The sequence below is a fragment of the Prunus persica genome, chromosome G1 (assembly GCF_000346465.2).
Source record: "Prunus persica cultivar Lovell chromosome G1, Prunus_persica_NCBIv2, whole genome shotgun sequence".
Lineage (NCBI taxonomy): Eukaryota > Viridiplantae > Streptophyta > Magnoliopsida > Rosales > Rosaceae > Prunus > Prunus persica.
Window position 1 is genome coordinate 34,867,447 of NC_034009.1, and position 18,142 is coordinate 34,885,588.

The window sequence follows — 18,142 nt, forward strand, 5'->3', positions numbered from 1 at the left end:
TCAGCAAAGTTAACCCCGAAAGATAAGTATAATCTGAGTTTTAATATTGATAATTATTGCACGGGCATAAAGTCATTTTAGGCAACTTTCTCTTCTTTGGGCCAATCATAACCCCACATAAAAGTTTGGTAGAATAAAATGGGCATCGAGTGACTCACAACAACTGACTGAGTTCTGAGTGGAGTTTGGCATTTTACCCTGATTGGCTAAACTTAAGCGAAACAGACACCCCGATATGATTCTCCATGTAACATTCATAGTCATATCAAATGGGACCAAAATCTCTTTTCAAGATCTCTCTGTCTCTTTAAGCCAACTTCTCACTTCAAAACTCTAAAAGAAGAAACACAGGAAAGTTCCATTATTCCATTCCTCCATCCATCATCATCCTCGTCATCCTCGTCTCTCCTCCTCCACGTACAGATATACTTTCCATATCACCAACCCTAAGTTTGAATTGAAACCACTCGCACACGAATACAGACACTTCCACTTACATTTTCCCACCCCACGCACGCTCCAAAACCCCTTGTTCCAAAAGAGCAAGAGTGGACTCTAGTGAACTTCAGTCCAGCTCAGGCTTGTTAGTGGGTCGACCAAGCCACTAGGCCCGGCCTTAATTTGGGCTCATTCATATCCTAATTAAGGGGTCTGCCGACTCTAACTGCTGAGGTGGATCCATGCTTTCTCTGCTTTTGACTTTCTTTGCCAGCAACTATTTGACATTTTGATTGAGAAATGTGCAACATTCAACTTTATAAAGTGAAGTTTACCCACTTTGAAGCTGAAGCATTCAACTTTGGCTAGTTTTGCTGATTTGATTGGACCAATCAAAATGCACTGAATCATAAAATAAACATCTAGATAAACATTAGAAAGTCATCAAGTCAGTGGCTTGCTTTATTCACCAATCACTACTCAGTTTATCAAACATGGGATGTTAAGATACACCAGTTTCTAATCCTACTTGACTTGTTCAATTGTCAATTGTCAATTGCCAACTGCATTTGTGGTCTTACAAGGAGTTCAACCAGATATCAGATCAGTGCATGTGATCATATGATTCATGACTGTATGCTTCAAAACAAGATCAAAGTTAGTGGCTACCCCATCATTCAAACCTTAAGAACATGATGCTTGAAAGAATTTTCTTACTTTTATTGAAACCACAAGTCCAACTTTTCTATTCAATTTTTTCATGCGTTATACCCAAACCCTGTAAATTAGTGGACTGGAAGAAAATAAACTTAGACTCAAACTAGCTAGGACAGAAAGAGACAGAAGCAACTGGTCTGCAGACTTGTATTTATATTTGAGACCACCGCAACCAAATTTAACTTACCCTGTTTTTTTTTCTTTCTATTTACTATTCCATTCCAAACAGAAAGAAGTTCTCTTCCTCCGTTTGCTTCTAGTTTGGCTGCATGTGTTTGATATGTTCCTCCTCCTCCTTGACCCCTACATGCTAATCTAGTTTGAAAATTATTAAAATATCTCCAGCAGGAAACTTCCACCACAAACTTCCAAGCATAAAACCAATTGTGACAACTTGGTTGATTCAAACCATAGCCTATGCACTCGCCTGCTCTATAAAACAAACGCAATCAAACCCTGACAAAAATCAGAGCAGCAATAATGGGTACCCCAAAGTTCATGCCTTTTCTCATCTTTGTAATCTTCCTCACAACTCTACTTCAAAATTCTGAAGCAAACCAGTTTCCTTCTGTTCATCCACCTCACAAAGGGATCAGAGCAGCATATTGGCCATCGTTTAACACATTCCCAGCTTCCTCTATAGACACCTCCTACTTCACCCACATCTACTATGCCTTCCTCTTACCCGAACCCACCACTTACAAACTCAACCTCACCCAATTCGACCAAAAAACAATACCCCAATTCATCGGAGCTCTCCGTACAAGAAACCCGCCCGTCAAAACCCTCCTCTCCATCGGCGGCGGAGGTAACAATGCAACAGTATTTTCACTCATGGCTAGCACCCAGCTGACCCGGAAAGCCTTCATCAGTTCCTCCATTGAAGTGGCTCGAAAATTCGGGTTCCAAGGTCTCGACTTGGACTGGGAATTCCCGGCTGATGCTGTGGACATGTCAAATCTTGCCTTGCTGTACAAGGAATGGAGAAAAGCTCTGGACAATGAAGCTAGAATTAGCGGTAAACCGCGTTTACTTTTAACCTCCGCGGTATATTATGCGTCGAAATTTACCTTTTACGGCGGCCCGAGAGCATATCCAGCCTGGGCAATAAGTAAATATCTGGATTGGGCGAGCCCGATGTGCTTTGATTATCACGGGTCATGGGAAAATTTCACTGGGCTGCATGCTGCGTTGTATGATTCCAAGAGTAATATTAGTACCAGTTATGGGCTCGGGTCATGGATCAAAGCCGGAGTACCGCCGAATAAGCTCGTCATGGGGTTGCCACTATACGGGAGGACTTGGACGCTCCAGAACCCGATCGTGAATCGGGTTGGAGTGCCTGCTTTGGGTGTTGGGCCTGGGGATGGCGTTTTGGTTTTTCACCAAATAGTGAATTTTAACAAGAGAACTAATGCAACTGTTGTATATGATAGCAAAGCGGTGGCGTATTATTCTTATTCGGGTAGCTCTTGGATCGGGTATGATGACGTCCGATCCGTGAACTTAAAGGTCCGGTTTGCGAAGTCGCTAGGCTTGGGTGGATACTTCTTTTGGGCTCTGGGTCAAGACAAAGACTGGACTATATCAAGCCAAGGTAAGTCTCCAGCCCACACTCAATTACCTCATTAGTATTTCGTTTCTTTTTAAAATTAGGTTTGATTTTAAATTTCTAATGCTTTGTTTCTTGTTTGGCAGCTTCAAATGCTTGGAAATACTGAAGGGATAATGGAATATCCACAACCCCACATGTAGCCCACTATCATCTATTTGTATTTATGCTGTATGGTTAATTATCACATTGTAGCAAGGGCATTGTAGCGCAATCAAATAAGAATATTTATCTATGCATTTAAATTCTATGTTTCAACCTCCTTTCGCAAACTAATTAAAAAGGTTCCAACTATGGTTGCTTATCATGATATTATTTGAATATAATCAAGTTGGTTAGAGTGGATGCGCTCTTCACTTAACATTTGAGTACAAATTACCCTCTTCGTAGTTTAATTAGTTTAAAGTAGATTATCGCATGTATTAAAAATAATCATGATATTCTTCCAACATAACCAAAGGCTCATCTTCATTTTCTTTTTTTCCTTTTTTTCCTTCAAGGTAAACATGAAACTAAACCTCGAGTTAATTCTTCACAAAATCATGCAAAATCGCAACTCTAAACTTATGTGGTTTGAAAACCATTGTGGAAATAGGATATACATTAGTTCACATCTTGGTTAAACAATGACAAATTACACAACTATGTTAATTAATAATTTTTTAAAGTGTCAATTTTATTGCTAAAAAACTTTTGACATAATTAATGAGTAAATGTCACCCAATATAGGAGCCCAAATTATATAAAAGCCCTCTATGAAATGGATTTTAGAAACACACCCAAAGTCCATTTACAACATAACAAAAAGACTTTTAACTTCTTTTAAATTACAAAACTGCAATTGATTTCTTAAAACAAACTCAACCCCAAAACTTCATTAAAAAAAGCCTAAAACACTCAATAGGGCATCAAAGTAAACTATCATATTTTGGGTTTTTTTGGGTTTATGTATATAAATTAAATGGTGTAGAGTTTATTTATAGTTTTAGTACTAAGAATGAGTTTATGACTAAATATCTTTTTTTCTTTTTTTCTAATGAAACAGTGAATTTCCCCCCATAAAAAAAAGGATGGAATTAAAAAAAATGGAACATTCTAATATTGGGATTCTTTGTACCAAAGCCAAATTGAACCAGGCAAGTTGGGTTTTGTGAAGGGTTTTTCCAAGCCTAGTAAGAGGCTTCACTATTTAAACTTTTCTTTGATACTATTCTCTCTCTTGGATTTTTTTTTCCAGGGTATATTTGATGATCATGTTCATGTTGGAAGTGGTGAACGATCTGCTGGACCATTCTCGCAATTATGCACCCGAAATTCAGAGCACAAAAAGCCCCAAACATTTTTTTGGACTGCAGAAATGCATCAGAAGTCTGTAGCTGCTAATTGAGCTGGGCATTGACAGTATGTTCTTCAATCTTTTGGGTTCCCTTATTTAAAATCTGCAATTGCTTGTATGTTTGTTTTTTATGCAGAGGCTCTTCCCAGCAAGATTCTAGATATATGATGAATGTTGAAAAGCTTACAACAGAAAATGTGGCAAGCCATCTCCAGGTATAAATTAATGCTCATATTTCCTCAGTTCAGTGCAGTCTTTTATTTTGTATTCTAGCAAGCATCTTATGCTCTTTACTTTTCTCATCTTTTTCGTTGCAGATACGTAGGCCTTACCTGAAAAAAACTCAGCTGCCAGGCTTTACAGAAATATATCTGTAATTGCCATTCTTACGTAGCTTCCCATGATTTAAAACAACGTGAAAATTCACTTGCTTATTTTCTTATAAGATAACAATTGCTTCACTTGGTTCTTATAAGCTTGTAGAATAAAATTAATTACCATAAAGTTAATCGTAAATCACACATAACATGTAAATCAGAACAAGCGTTATACAAACCTAAAACTCTATTCGCATTTAAGAATTTAGACAACTCAACATCTCTATCCCTCACTAATTGCCAGCCGTTCATATTCGTATGTGTGTTTGTTGAAGAATAAAATAGCAAAATACTTAGATGATGAGGTAATCGATTAAGATAAAGGAAGGTTGTAGGAAAGTCACTCAACATGTTTAAAAATTGTGAGCATATATACCTGATAGGAGACAAGATTAGCTAAAGCTTCACCATTCACAAGCCTGCCTTATATTTAGCCAACTTGCATATTGTCCTTCCCCACTACTAGTCACCACGCCCTACCCTCCTCTCTTAAAATATAATCATGCCAAATGGAAAGTCATGTGACTCAAAAAAGCAAAGGAATCTCAAGATTTTGCACCCAACATGAATCTTCTAAAATAATGCATATCACAACAAAGCAAAACTATATTAAATTATTATTTCATGCTTATAGAGAACAAAAAAGAGGGATAAGCTCTTGTTATCATGCCACCATTTTATTAATATTTGTTGCCTTAGTCAATGATGCTGCTTTTGATCATCGTGTATTTATTTATATAAGCTCATTGGTGTCTCGTTTTGAGCCAGATAATGGTTGCATGATCCTCCAATCCAAGATGCCGTAGGAAGTAACTTAATTATATCATTATCAATCTTTAATCTTTGATGTTAAGATTATTTTACAATCAACCTATATGTAGGCTGTTGATTTTTGCTGACCACCTAATGGCCCCTTAATAGATTTCCAGCTAAATTATTCTCATTAAACTATGATTACGACGAGTCATTTTCATTCTTGGTCATCGATGATAACTCTAAATGAGTTCTTAAGTATAAAACCATGTTAGGTTTCAATTATGGTTTGATTGCAAGATCAGAATATTATCATTCATAAAACGCTATCTATATATAATATTTAATTAATTAGTCTAGCTACTTGTACTGGTACTCTAATACAGTTTGTGCGCCGATAGAAGTTGGATGAAAGTTTGTTTAACTTTGCTTTGAGGGCTTAAGTACGGATGGAAACCACTAAATATAATATTATATTAGGGATTTAGGGTAAATCACATTGTCTAAGATTATAACTTTTCACACAAAAAATCCGAAAAGCCTCATGCTACGTTTTTCTCCACTAAAATGAGTCGATGACGCACTCAAGGACCAGGCTAGGTAGTGGGTTTTCCATTAAACTTGAATGTGATTGATTTGCTTGCTAGCTTTTCTTAGGATTGGCCCTCTCTCTCTCCCTCTCTCTCTCTCTCTCTCTCTCTCTCTCTCTGTAATAATCATCACTGTGTCTCTTTCTCCAATCCACGGTTCACCCACCCACCTTTCACAGGTTCCTGGATTTGTCTCTCTCACTTATTAAGGTGTGATTTTCGGGTATATATCTTTCTTTTTCATCTTTTTTTTTTTCTTCCTTTTTGTTGGGGGAGTGGTTTTGTTTTGAAATTCACGGTAAGAGGAAAACGATAAATGCACCTAGTTTTATTGTATCAACTTAATTAATGTAATTAAAAGAGGCCATGCTCTTTGATTTAGACCAAAATTAAGAATAATATAGCTTTTTTATAGGAGATGAGCACGACATGTCAAATTCGAAGAGAATCGTTTTTAACCACTTCATCTACAAGTTTCTTACCAAATTAAAAAGAAAATTAGCAGCCAAATCATTGACTAAAGAAAATTGTTTGAAACGAAGACATTGGCTGTTTTTTAATTTCCAATGTGTTAATCTTTCACAAGGAAGAAAAATCAACATATATATGTAAAGATAATAAGATTTTTTTAAAAAAAATACAAGCGATAGTCTAAACTATAGGGAGAAGGGGGTTCATACACACTACTAAGGTGCTAGAGGGGTTCAAATGCAGGTTAAGACCCTTTTCACTTCTTCTAAAAACAGTATATTGTGGGAACTTGTTTTGGAATTCCAAGCCAAAAAAAGGAAGAAGATAATGAAGAAATACAAAAATGTTATGAAAAAGAAGAGATTTGTTTTCTACCACAAGCCTTCCAAAAATAATATTTCTTAAAGTCTACAATATTCATTATTCAATATTGAAACAAAAGCTACTTATGTTATATTCTTTACATGACCAAACATTCTTCTTCGATCTTTTTTTTATGACCAAAAGGATCTTTTTTTCCTCATTATTGAAGGTAATTATGAAACCAAATATAGAACTAAATCTTAACAATATCATGTAAATTGCAACTCTAGATTGGGTGTTTCCTAAGAATCATGGTGGAAAAATAAGTTACAAATCGACAAGTATTTAACATTTATAATCATGCACCAAATTAACTCGGGTTCCTAAATCCCGATCTAGACCACTGTATTTGAATTTCAAATGTTGCATGCGATACATTCTTTTGCAAAAACATAAAGGAAAAAGTCAAGACAATACATGGTTTTTTTTTTCCCTTTAAATATCACTACATGTAAATTTCAGCAAAATCTAATGAAAATATAATATTAAAAGAACCAACTAGGAAATTTTGACAAAAAGGAATATGAAAAAGAAAAACATTTTTGAGAGGAAGACGATAGTATTTTATTGAAGAAAAATGAATAACTAGTAGAAAAACTGGGCCGGCTAATGTTGTATTTTATGAAAAATAAAAACATTTTTGTGGATTTACTTCTCTTCCATTTAATAAATCATATCAGAATCTTCAGTTAAATCTTTCGGTTGCAGATAAAATCATAAAAGAACCAGTCAACTTGGTAAGATTCTCTTTTTCCCCATATGTATTTTTCAGTTTTAATGCTAATTCGTTTGTACCTTATTTGGAAAATTCTAATTTCCTTTTTCTTATTGGGTACCAAAAATTTAATTTCTTATTTTTGAAAAAGTCATAACACAAAAAACATTAAGAAGGGAAGAAACTCAAAATCAAAATTAATGCGAGATCATAATAATGAGAATCAACTGAACCCAAAACCAGAAAAAAAGAAAGGGTCCATTTCAGGAAAGTCTACAGAGTCTAATTCTTCTTCCTTCTCTCACAGTCCATACATATTTCAGATTCCTTTTCTCTCTCTTTCAACGCTTACACTCACACACACACACACACACACACACACACACACAAAGAGAGAGAAAGAGAGACCTTCATTAATAATATTCTATGTTTACCACTAATCGCATTCCTTAATCTCTCTCTCGCTCTCTCTCTCTAATCACCCAACCCATTAGACTTTACAAGTCATTTTCTCTGCATCTTTGTGTTTTTATTGATTCTGGGTTTTGCTGGTTTTGTCCAAAACCCAAAAAAGCAAGAGGCTTCAACATTCAAACTTCACTTCTCTCTCTTCCATTTTTATTTTCCGAGTTTGTCAAGTTCTCTGCTTGAGAAAAATGACTGTTGAGGGGGTACTTGATGAACCCAGAGACCAATTTCCCATTGGAATGCGTGTGCTTGCCGTGGATGATGATCCCATTTGCCTTAAGCTCTTAGATGCTCTACTCCGTCGGTGCAAATATCATGGTTTGTTAATGGGGTTTCTGTGATGCCTTCCGGTTTTGTTTGGTGCTAAAATGGTGTTTTTTGTTTAGATTTTGTGTTGCTGTTGGTAGTTTTCATTTTGGTTATGTAAATTTATAGCACCTCCGTGATTTGTTTGCACTTGAGGTTTTTTGCCAAAGTCAGTTTAATATATGTTTGTACGAAGATGGCTGCTTAGATATGTGTTTCTTGAAAAGATTTTGTGAGTCAATTTTATATGTCTCCCTGATTCAATAATTTCTTCTAATATCCATTTGTATTTAAACGGTTGATCCAATCTTCTAAAATTAGAAGTAAAAGTCATGTTATTTCCCTTGAATTTAGAAACAAGAATATCTATCTCTAAGTTCTGTAATTTTGTCAGTCAATTTTATATTTTCTCCCTGATTCTGTAATTTCTTGTAATGATGATTTGCATATAAAAGGTTGATTCTTTTTACTAAAATTAGGAGAAAATGTTTTGTTTTTTCCTTTGAATTTAGAAATAAGATTATCTCTTAGATATTCTAGTCAATTAGAGGGGGCAGGCATTCAGCAAATGGATTCTTAATTACATTCAACTTGAATTGCATTTTCTATAGGTACAATCAACATTTTCAGTTCTATTGATTGAGCTGTGGTAGATTGGTCTGTTTTGGTTGCTCTTTTTTTGCATCTGTACGTTTGATTTCCCCCCTTGAAATTTGGTGGGTATATAGTAACCTTGATGGATCTTGCAGTTACCACTACCAGTCAGGCAATAATGGCATTGAAGTTATTGAGAGAAAACAAGAACAAGTTTGACCTGGTTATCAGTGATGTACATATGCCAGACATGGATGGATTCAAGTTGCTCGAGCTTGTAGGGCTTGAGATGGATCTCCCTGTTATAAGTAAAGCCACGCCAACTCTGCGCAATCTTCACTATGTTGTCTGTAGCTTTTTTTTTTTCTCCCAATTAAACTTTTGATAACTGAATACAAAACTGTGAATTCCCTTTCATTTGTTTTGTTAAATTCTGAAATTTCGAGATATCTTAAATCTTTAAGATATCGGTAGAATTGTAGGAGCTCTTCTGCAGCTCTTGTTTTTAAGTTAGGATTCGTTACTAATTATAAATGTAAACATGTTCTTAGTGTTGTCTGCAAATGGGGATACCAAGCTTGTGATGAAGGGAATCACCCATGGAGCTTGTGATTACCTGCTAAAACCCGTCCGAATTGAGCAGTTAAAGAACATATGGCAACATGTGATAAGAAGAAAGAAAGTCGATTCAAAGGACCAGAATTCTTGCAATCAAGAAAAGTCACATGCTGGAAATGGTGAAGGAGGACCTGGATCAGCGGGCACGGGAAATTCAGATCAGAATGCAAAGCTCAATAAAAAACGGAAGGATCAGGACGAGGATGAGGATGATGATCGTGATGAGGATGGACATGATAATGACGATCCGTCAACCCAGAAAAAGCCTCGGGTTGTTTGGTCTCTGGAGCTGCATCGCAAGTTTGTGGCCGCTGTTAATCAGTTAGGCATTGACAGTATGTTCTTAATCCTTGGTCAAAGCTATTTGAGGAAATTATCCTTGTATTTGTGATAACCCTTAATATGTGGAATTCTTCAATCTTTTGGTCCTTTTTTGAAATCATCTCTGAAGTTTCTGCATTTATAGCCTGGATTTGAAACTCCTAGTAGTGAGTAGATCATGTATCCCAAATCTGTCATACTTCGTGTTTTTTATAAAGATTTTTTAAATACTAACTCTTTTGCTTAAATTTATTTGTATGCAGAGGCTGTGCCCAAAAAGATTTTAGATTTGATGAATGTTGAAAAGCTTACAAGAGAAAATGTGGCAAGCCATCTCCAGGTATGAATGCTCATATTCCCTTAGTTCAAGACAGTAGTAATATTCTATTATAGGAAGCTTATGTTGTTTTATTTTTATGTTGTTGCAGAAATATAGGCTTTACCTGAAAAGAATCAGCCGTGTGGCAAACCAACAAGCTAATATGGTGGCAGCCTTAGGGACTTCTGATTCTTCATATTTGCAAATGACTTCTGTGAATGGAGTTGGAAATTTCCATCCATTGACGGGACCTGGTCAGTTTCATAACAATGCATTCAGATCCTTCCCACCTAGTGGGATGGTTGGTAGATTGAACACTCCTGCTGGTCTGGGTCTACATTGTCTTCCTTCTTCAGGAATGTTTCAATTGAGTCATGCACAGAATCCAAGCAACTCCATTAATGATCAGCCATTGATATTTCCTGGAAACCGTAATGGAAATATACTGCCAGCACCGTTGGAACTTGATCAACAACATGGTACTGAAGCTGCCTGCGTTGCAGACTTCTCTGCTGCTGTCAATGGTACAACAGTTTATCCTACTTCCAGTGGTCTCCCAGATGCAAAAGTGTTTAATAGCTCAAATGATGCTCTTGGGCTTGCAGACAACCCAATTTTAAGACACACTCGAGATTCTGAAGTTGGAAGAAATTATGTAAATCAGTCTTCTGTATCAAGGGCCTCCTTAAGATCAGAATTGTCACCACCTTTTTTGGATCATGGTAGGTTGAATGACAACTGGTCAAGCGCTTCTCAGCCATCTATGTTCTGCTCAAATTCATTTTCTTCACGTGACTCATTCAAACAAGCTACTCTGCTTCAAAGTAACCTGAAGGACAATATGCCTGTTATGTCTTCACAAATTGGGAGCTCTCAGATTGATGTCTCTATCTCCTGTCAATCGCAGGATTCAAGATTTGGACTACCAATCCAAGCATCTGCAATCAGCAATAATTCTGGGCAAACAATTAATAATGACCCGTTTCAGGGGTGGGATGACCATAAGCCGGATTCCCAATACCCCTCAGATGTTATGTGTACCTCAATGAACTCTTTGATGCCGGTTAATGATACTGTGGCTCCTTTTGACCAGAATTCGGACTCTAGAAGGACATCCTTCCAAAGAAACATGGGCTTCAATTCGATTGGACAATCTAATTTTCTCGATCCATTGCTCATGAAATATGATAATGTTGAACCGACTCAGGATGCATCATTGAAGATGAGACCGGGGTACCTTATGGACCAACGGAAGCTGCAGGGCGGTTACAACCCCAACAATGTTGGGTCATTGGATGAGTTAGTGAGTGCAATGATGAAACAGGTAAGAAACTTATTTTACCTGCCTTGCTTATTACCGTTTGAACTTGGATTCACTGACATTCCTTCTACAATGTTTTGATAACCAAAAGATAAAGGTGAGCTTTGTGTAGTTTTGTGCAAGTATTAGCAACACTTCTGGGGATCTGTTGAGGCTTAACAGTCCTTGTAGAGTCCTGTATGCTAAAAGACGTTGTGTTAAAATAGATCATGTTGGTTTCTGCCTCCGGATAGGTGCAACATAGTTTTCATCATCCCCACTTGATTAAATTTTCTGTTTGGAGCTAGCCAACTTTCAACATAATCTGAAACAGTGCAGCCATTTCACTGTATATTTCTGGTTAAGGCAAATTTAACATAGATGGTCTTCAGTGATAATATAAGCATTAGATTTTTGAAACTCAATAACATGAACTGGTGATGCAGGAAAGGAGATAAGGCGAAATCAACGGCTGGGAAGGTTCAATGGCCATGTAGGGAAAAAAAAAGAAAAAAGGAGAGATCACTGTCCTTCACTCCTCTAGTTTCAGAGCATTTGTCTACATATTTACATTAATATCAAGTTTTGTATTTTCCTAGCAAGAATTAGTCTCCATTCTCTCTAGTTTAGTTGCACATTAATCCGTTTTAGTTGTTTATCGAACAAAATTAGGGCTTGTTTAATCTGCTGTCATCCAGCCCCGGCAATGTATTAAGGAGTAGTTAATGATATCTCTTTGACTACACTACATATATGCTTTGGCTTCCCTTTAATATATTCTGCATAACTAGCATTCTATTCCTCACACGTAGCAGCTTTATTTTTCTTCATTATATATATATATATATATATATTACAAAAATGAAAGAAGAATTTTGTGAATTATTTAGTCTTATATGTGGCTCTACATACACGAATATGAAGATTACGATTTGATTGAGATAATGACAGGACTCAATTTGTTAAAGCATCTTTCTTCTGACCAAGAAAAATGCATGTCACCATAATTTTCTAATTTGAGTTTGTTCTGTAATGTGCTTTACCAAACGACCATCTCACATATATCGTCTTTTGAACAACTCATATGGCAAATCATAATCATTAATATATGTATATATATTTATAATCATCTAATCATCAAAGACCACCTAAAGACTTGCTCATACCCCACCCCCCACCCCCCCGGCGGGCCCCACAGCACTTACAAACAAAAAGAGAAAAGGTAGACGCAAAACAAATCAAACAGTTTCACAGCAAGTTGTTCTTTGTTTTTGTTACATTGGATCGACCAAACGAACTCTTGCTCTATTCTAATCCTAACAGTACTTTTCTCGCTCGAATCACTACCCGAGTGAGCCCCAAAAGCGGGTTAAGTTTTCACTGCTCATTTATTAGTGAGGAAGTAGCGAGTGAAGGCACTGAGGTAGTGTGGAAGCAATCCAACTCTCATGTCAATGCCCCTATTATCCCTAGGATTCTGCATAAAATATGCAACCTGTGGGATTGGAGAAACCAGTGGAGAAGCATAGGCTGCTGCTTCTTGCAAGAACCCAACTTTGTGGAAGGGCATTCTGGTCCAATCAGATATCAAAGTGAGCTCCTTGATAGGAGGCAGAGATGTCTGGGGCCCTGCAACTGCCTCCATATATGCCTTGACATAGTTGCTTGTAACAGAGCTCTTGGCTTCCCTTATCTTTTCAACAATGGCTTTGTGGGTCGCTTGCTCTACTTGTCCTGCTGTTAGGGCAACAGAGGCAAGGACATAGGCATTGCCGCTGAACCCTTCAGGGAGTGAAGGCTCCACCTTGTTCCTCGCGTCCACGGCAAATTGCAGGCACACCATTGTCTCCTTCCTCGCTCCTAAAGCTTTCGTCTTTGCCTAATAAATTCACTTAAATTATTCATGAATCTTCAATTTTGTGATGAACAATTAGAAAGAAATACTATGATGGATTAACACAACAATTCGTTAAGTTTGACATTGCTCTTGATTATTGAGTTCATGTCTTTGATTTGATTGATGAGTAGTTGCATATAAACTGGTACGTGGGAACTACTTCCAAAAACGGAATAGAAAAAAAAAACGGCAGTATTTCTATCGTCTATGTAGGTTAATACAAGACTACAAGTGGAGTCTCAACCCAAAGTGAATATTCCTGAACTTTTAAACTCCTTTAAAATCTCGATTGAATACATTAGTATGTCGAATTTTCATAAAAACTCAAATAATTTTTGTGGTAGGTAATTTTGATAAAACTAAATTTTCAGTGGCAAATTGAATTGATAAATTTACCTTCCAGAGGTGAGCAGCAACAACTTCAAAGGATGAACAAGAAAAACCACCCATGTCACCACCAAAAACCTCCCTCTTCAAACTCTCTATCAACGCACCGCTCAAATGAAAGGTTTTATGAACATAATTATTCTCAATTTGATCCAATTTGATCTGGTCACCGGATGCTGCTGCTGCTTGCATTATCAATTGGTACAAATGATCCACGGCAGCAGCCCTTGTCAATACCGAAGGGACGACGTCGTTCCCATTTTGCAACAACTTTGCACCAACCCCTTTTGGAGCTTCATGACCAAACTTACCCATCAACAGTGTCCCTCTGTCGTGCACTGGCAACTTATTAGGCAGCTCCAAAGCTTTGTGTTGTTTCATAATTACAGCAGAATTTGAAGCCCATGCACACATAAAGTCATATGCCGCCGGGCCATCAAACAGCGAATGGCTGATACCAATACCTATTGAATAGCCTCCACACCCAAACTTGGTCACCTACTCCAACGTAACCATTCCAAGAATAATTTAACCAACTTAATTCAATTACAACACACACATATTTTTTAATATATAAACGATGATTTAAATTACTCCAAATTAATCTAATCTATACATGGAAAATGAAACTCAAACTTTGGTGACATGGAACGGACTCACTGTCCTTGTCAACTGGTTACACATATTTTTCTTGTTCAGTGTATAGAGAGCATGCTTCCAAATTAAGGAGTTTTTTCTTATATGTAATTTCAAGAAACCCTAATGAAGAATCTGATAATATTAAATTTATTAAAACAGAAATAAAGATAATAATAATAATAAGGAAAATGGAATTGGTCCAATTGGGATTTGTTCTAGCTACGAAGAGGGTTAATTTCAAGAAACACATTAATGTCTTTGAACAATTAACACACATATATATATACATGATTTTTCTCTTTGAATTAAGAAATGTATATATATTGAATGGAAATTTGCATAAATACCACCTGAACTTTTAATTTTAATTATTAATCACCTAAACTTTATAATTTATCACTTACGTGTAACTCCGTTAAGATTTTTGTTAAATCAAACATATTATCTCTCGCCTCCCCCAACATCTTTCTCCTCCAATACCAATTTGCAATTCAAGGTGAAGTCTTACAAAAAGTGGAAGATATGCTCAAGAGTGCTGAACATACCCTAGTTCTCTAATACATTAAAACCTAGCAATCAAGTCCTTTTCCTTTTTTCTTTGTGCTAGTAAAATCAGACTTGGCAAACCTAGTTATGGCTGAATTTGTTATTGATTTGCAGAGCTTGGCCTATTGTTTGTGCAGTAGGAGAGAGAGAGAGAGAGAGAGAGAGAGAGAGAGAGAGAGAGAGAGAGAGTGGGGAGGGGAGTTTTAGGGCGAGGGTGGGGTAGAAGGGATGGATTGTTGTGGGCTGTGGCCTTTTGGCTGGGAAGGGGGCTGTCGTGAAGGAGTTGGGGGAAGGGGAGCTAGTGGGATGATTAGGTTGAATTCTTTTTTTTCTTTTTGATTATGTTAGTTTAAAAAAAAGTTTTTAATTATAATAATTTGGCGAAAAAAATTATAATAAATTGATGAAAATGTCCTTTAAAAAAAACATATGTTCAACATGTGACTTTATTTAATGGAAATTTTAATGGAATTACATGTAAGAGGTAAATTGCTACACTTTGCAAAGTTGAGGTGGTTAATGATAAAAACTGAAGTTCACATGATAAAAGCGTACATGACTAAAAGTTTAGGTGCTATTTACGCAAATTTTCCTATATTGAAAGAAGGTCATCAATTTGATGAGTACGTACCTGAGCAACAACCAAAGGCATCTGAGAGAAGTCTCCATCAAACACAGGCTTGTAAACCAATTTCTCCAAAAAGTCATTGTACTGAGAGAGGTCTCCAAGCTCAGAGATCTCAACCTGCGTCTCTGCCTCAAGCAGAATAGCTCCTTTGTTGTTGCACCACAAGTTAAGCTTATTTCCATCACTAGGGTTCAAGGTCAACCTCCCCGCCGCCGGGTACCACACCGACAGAGCCTCCTCTAAGCCACACTTCAAGCCTCTGAAAACTGAATCACGATCAACGAACAAATTATTATTCTCGTGTTCGTAAAAGAAAACCAAGTACATATGGACTGGACACTGCCTGTCCAAGTTTGAGAGGCTGAGAATTTTTGGAGGGTGCACAACTTTTGGAAACACAGACGCGGTTTTGGTGATCGAAACAACCCTTAAGTGATCACCAAAATCAGGTTCTGTGGCCATGAGAGATGAGATTGTACTAAAAGCTGTTTAATTCTAGCAAGTGCAGTTTTTTTTTTTTTTTCCCGAGCTTAGCTTGGCCTTAACTAACAACTGTGACAGAGAGAGAGGTGAGGAGTTGGGTAAATATATAGAGATGGGTAGGGAGGTTAGTTAATTATATGGCTACTACTCAGAACCAATCACATGCTTTTGCATGGTACTGTGTACTTTTTATCATGAAAGAAATTAAATACTGAATTAATAGGTGAATTTAAGACAATAGTGCTATATATATATATATATATATATATATATCCCCTCCTCCTCCTCCTGTGCTGTTTTCTATAGTGTTATGATCTGTCTCGCACTTGGAAACCCACTACCTTTCTCTCTCTCTCTCTCTCTCTCTCCAGACTCTAGTCCATCATCTTCCATGGGTGGACCCCAGGGAGTACGTCTATTTGGTGGGACCATCGCAGAGGTTCATTTTTCTTGAGCTAGCTATGTCGATAATAATTCAAGTTAATGAGGTGAAACAAATGGAAAACTTAATGTTACATATATTAATTTGGAGACTTATCACATCACATCTATCTGTAACCCTAGCTTTGTCTGTTACGTATTCTGGAGCCAGGTGCTGCAAATAATCAGAGGTCTTTTTGATATTTCCAAAAGCTTCCCGTCTGTAATAATGTATGAAGAAGCATGTCATATCATATCAGCTTAAGAGCAACATGTGCCTTTGTCACATCGACTAAACGAAAACATTCTACTTTAAAAACCACATTTATATATACTAATTAGTTATAATATATATATATATTTATTAAGGTAGTTAGGACGTTACTTCTAACATCTGCTAAGTTACCATGCATGTAACTTCCATAACATTGACAATTAGACTTTGCCCTTTCGATTTTTATATGTTTATTTTCAATATTTTAATCCCATTCTCATTACTGTAATTTGGTTTGAATTTTTATATAAGCGATATTGGATAAAGAGGAATTGAACTTAAGATCTCGGGTGCAGGGATAAATATTCTTACCAACTTATTGATGTTTAATTTGATTTAGCTCCAAACTAAAGTAGATACTCAAGTTCAATCCTTCTATAGGGCATACATATATATAATATATATGTATATACGCAGTTGAAAACAAGAAAAGGAACAATGAATGAAATGAAACTGTATAAAAAACGACTAGATAGAATATATAAAGGCAACAAGATGCATAGAAACTTGTTTTTTGTTTTGTTTAGAGGAAAAGGTGGACCTGGTGATTGGAAGATTGGAGTGAGAAGAGAAGGAGATGTGTGGGGTTGAAGTGAAGCTTACTGTTGGAAGAACAGGTTGGCATGTCTTTGAGGGAAAGAGAAGGCTAGACTAGGGCGAGGGAGAGGGAGAGGGGTTGGCAAGTGGCTCTCTCTTGATAGCAAAGCATGCGTGGTTTTAAAGCCCACCCTTTGTCTCTTCCTGTATCCACCTTTCCCAGCACCTTGCCTTATTTTCGGGGGCTCTTTCTTTTGCTTAACCTTTTCTTAACTTTAATTATTATACATTAATTTAATTTATCACATAATAATTATATTGCTTAGAGTATAAATTAGATTTTTTATTTAATTAAAGTTGTAAAGGAATGTGTTTTCTTTCTTTTCTTCTATAGACTCTAGCTAGCTACTGCCTAGTGCCTAGTGCAATGCCTGCATCTTTATCTTTTCTAATATCTGATTTTACTTGCTTCAAATTATTGGCAACAATTTCTGAACTTTAATCCAGTCAACGTACATATCTTTTAAGTTTCAACTTCATGACAAATTTTATGTGTTCCCATCAAGTACAATAATTCCTGTGCAAATTCAGCGATGCATGTGCCTGTCTTTTTAATGCCACATCAACTGTAGTTCTAAATTGCTTATAATAATCCAAAATGTTTTCCCAAATATTTTATTTTGAATGATTGTTTAGCAGTACTGTGTAAATGTCAAACGGTCCGACTCCATCCTGTTCTTAACGTTATATATGGGCAAAAAAACCTAATAAATAATTTTTTTTTTTTCTTTTTTCCTTATTTACACAAAGGATGCAGAAGACATGTTCAGGGCTTCATGCACGGATATCTAGCTAGTTCGTCCTACAATTATTACAATTATGTTCTCATATCTTTCTGCTGTGTATGTCTTCCGATTTTAGAAGGATCATATTTGCAAATGTGTGCGTTAGGTTAGTTGATCGAGGTAGTTTAGAGTAAATTAAATTATCGCTTGTATTAAAGAGAAAAAAATAAGACCAAAACTATCATTGC

At 36.5% G+C, this 18,142-nt stretch overlaps 3 protein-coding genes across 3 annotated transcripts; 2 read left to right on the forward strand and 1 right to left on the reverse strand.

Annotated features, from left to right (window-relative positions):
- Positions 1,342–3,074, forward strand: LOC18789345 (acidic mammalian chitinase). Its single transcript, XM_020555064.1, has 2 exons — positions 1,342–2,752; positions 2,854–3,074. Exons 1-2 carry the CDS (start codon positions 1,636–1,638, stop codon positions 2,874–2,876), a joined length of 1,140 nt encoding a protein of 379 aa, XP_020410653.1. The 5' UTR covers positions 1,342–1,635; the 3' UTR covers positions 2,877–3,074.
- LOC18793837 (two-component response regulator ARR12) lies at positions 7,541–12,070 on the forward strand. Its single transcript, XM_007226753.2, has 6 exons — positions 7,541–8,158; positions 8,896–9,048; positions 9,292–9,693; positions 9,943–10,019; positions 10,108–11,322; positions 11,745–12,070. The coding sequence occupies exons 1-6, from the start codon at positions 8,029–8,031 to the stop codon at positions 11,754–11,756; spliced, it is 1,989 nt and encodes a 662-aa protein (XP_007226815.2). The 5' UTR covers positions 7,541–8,028; the 3' UTR covers positions 11,757–12,070.
- LOC18793162 (brassinosteroid-related acyltransferase 1) lies at positions 12,384–16,174 on the reverse strand. Its single transcript, XM_007222740.2, has 3 exons — positions 15,399–16,174; positions 13,592–14,080; positions 12,384–13,177 (listed from the first exon to the last, which is right to left on the reverse strand). The coding sequence occupies exons 1-3, from the start codon at positions 15,855–15,857 to the stop codon at positions 12,683–12,685; spliced, it is 1,443 nt and encodes a 480-aa protein (XP_007222802.1). The 5' UTR covers positions 15,858–16,174; the 3' UTR covers positions 12,384–12,682.

Coding starts and splice junctions, on each gene's coding strand:
- LOC18789345 (XM_020555064.1), top strand. CDS start 1,636: ATGGGTACCCCAAAGTTCATGCCTTTTCTCATCTTTGTAATCTTCCTC. Junction 2,753..2,853: donor CTGGACTATATCAAGCCAAG/GTAAGTCTCCAG, acceptor CTTGTTTGGCAG/CTTCAAATGCTTGGAAATAC.
- LOC18793837 (XM_007226753.2), top strand. CDS start 8,029: ATGACTGTTGAGGGGGTACTTGATGAACCCAGAGACCAATTTCCCATT. Junction 9,049..9,291: donor GATGGATCTCCCTGTTATAA/GTAAAGCCACGC, acceptor ACATGTTCTTAG/TGTTGTCTGCAAATGGGGAT. Junction 10,020..10,107: donor ATGTGGCAAGCCATCTCCAG/GTATGAATGCTC, acceptor ATGTTGTTGCAG/AAATATAGGCTTTACCTGAA.
- LOC18793162 (XM_007222740.2), bottom strand. CDS start 15,857: ATGGCCACAGAACCTGATTTTGGTGATCACTTAAGGGTTGTTTCGATC. Junction 14,081..15,398: donor TGCCTTTGGTTGTTGCTCAG/GTACGTACTCAT, acceptor ACGTTGGAGTAG/GTGACCAAGTTTGGGTGTGG. Junction 13,178..13,591: donor TTGCTGCTCACCTCTGGAAG/GTAAATTTATCA, acceptor TGAATTTATTAG/GCAAAGACGAAAGCTTTAGG.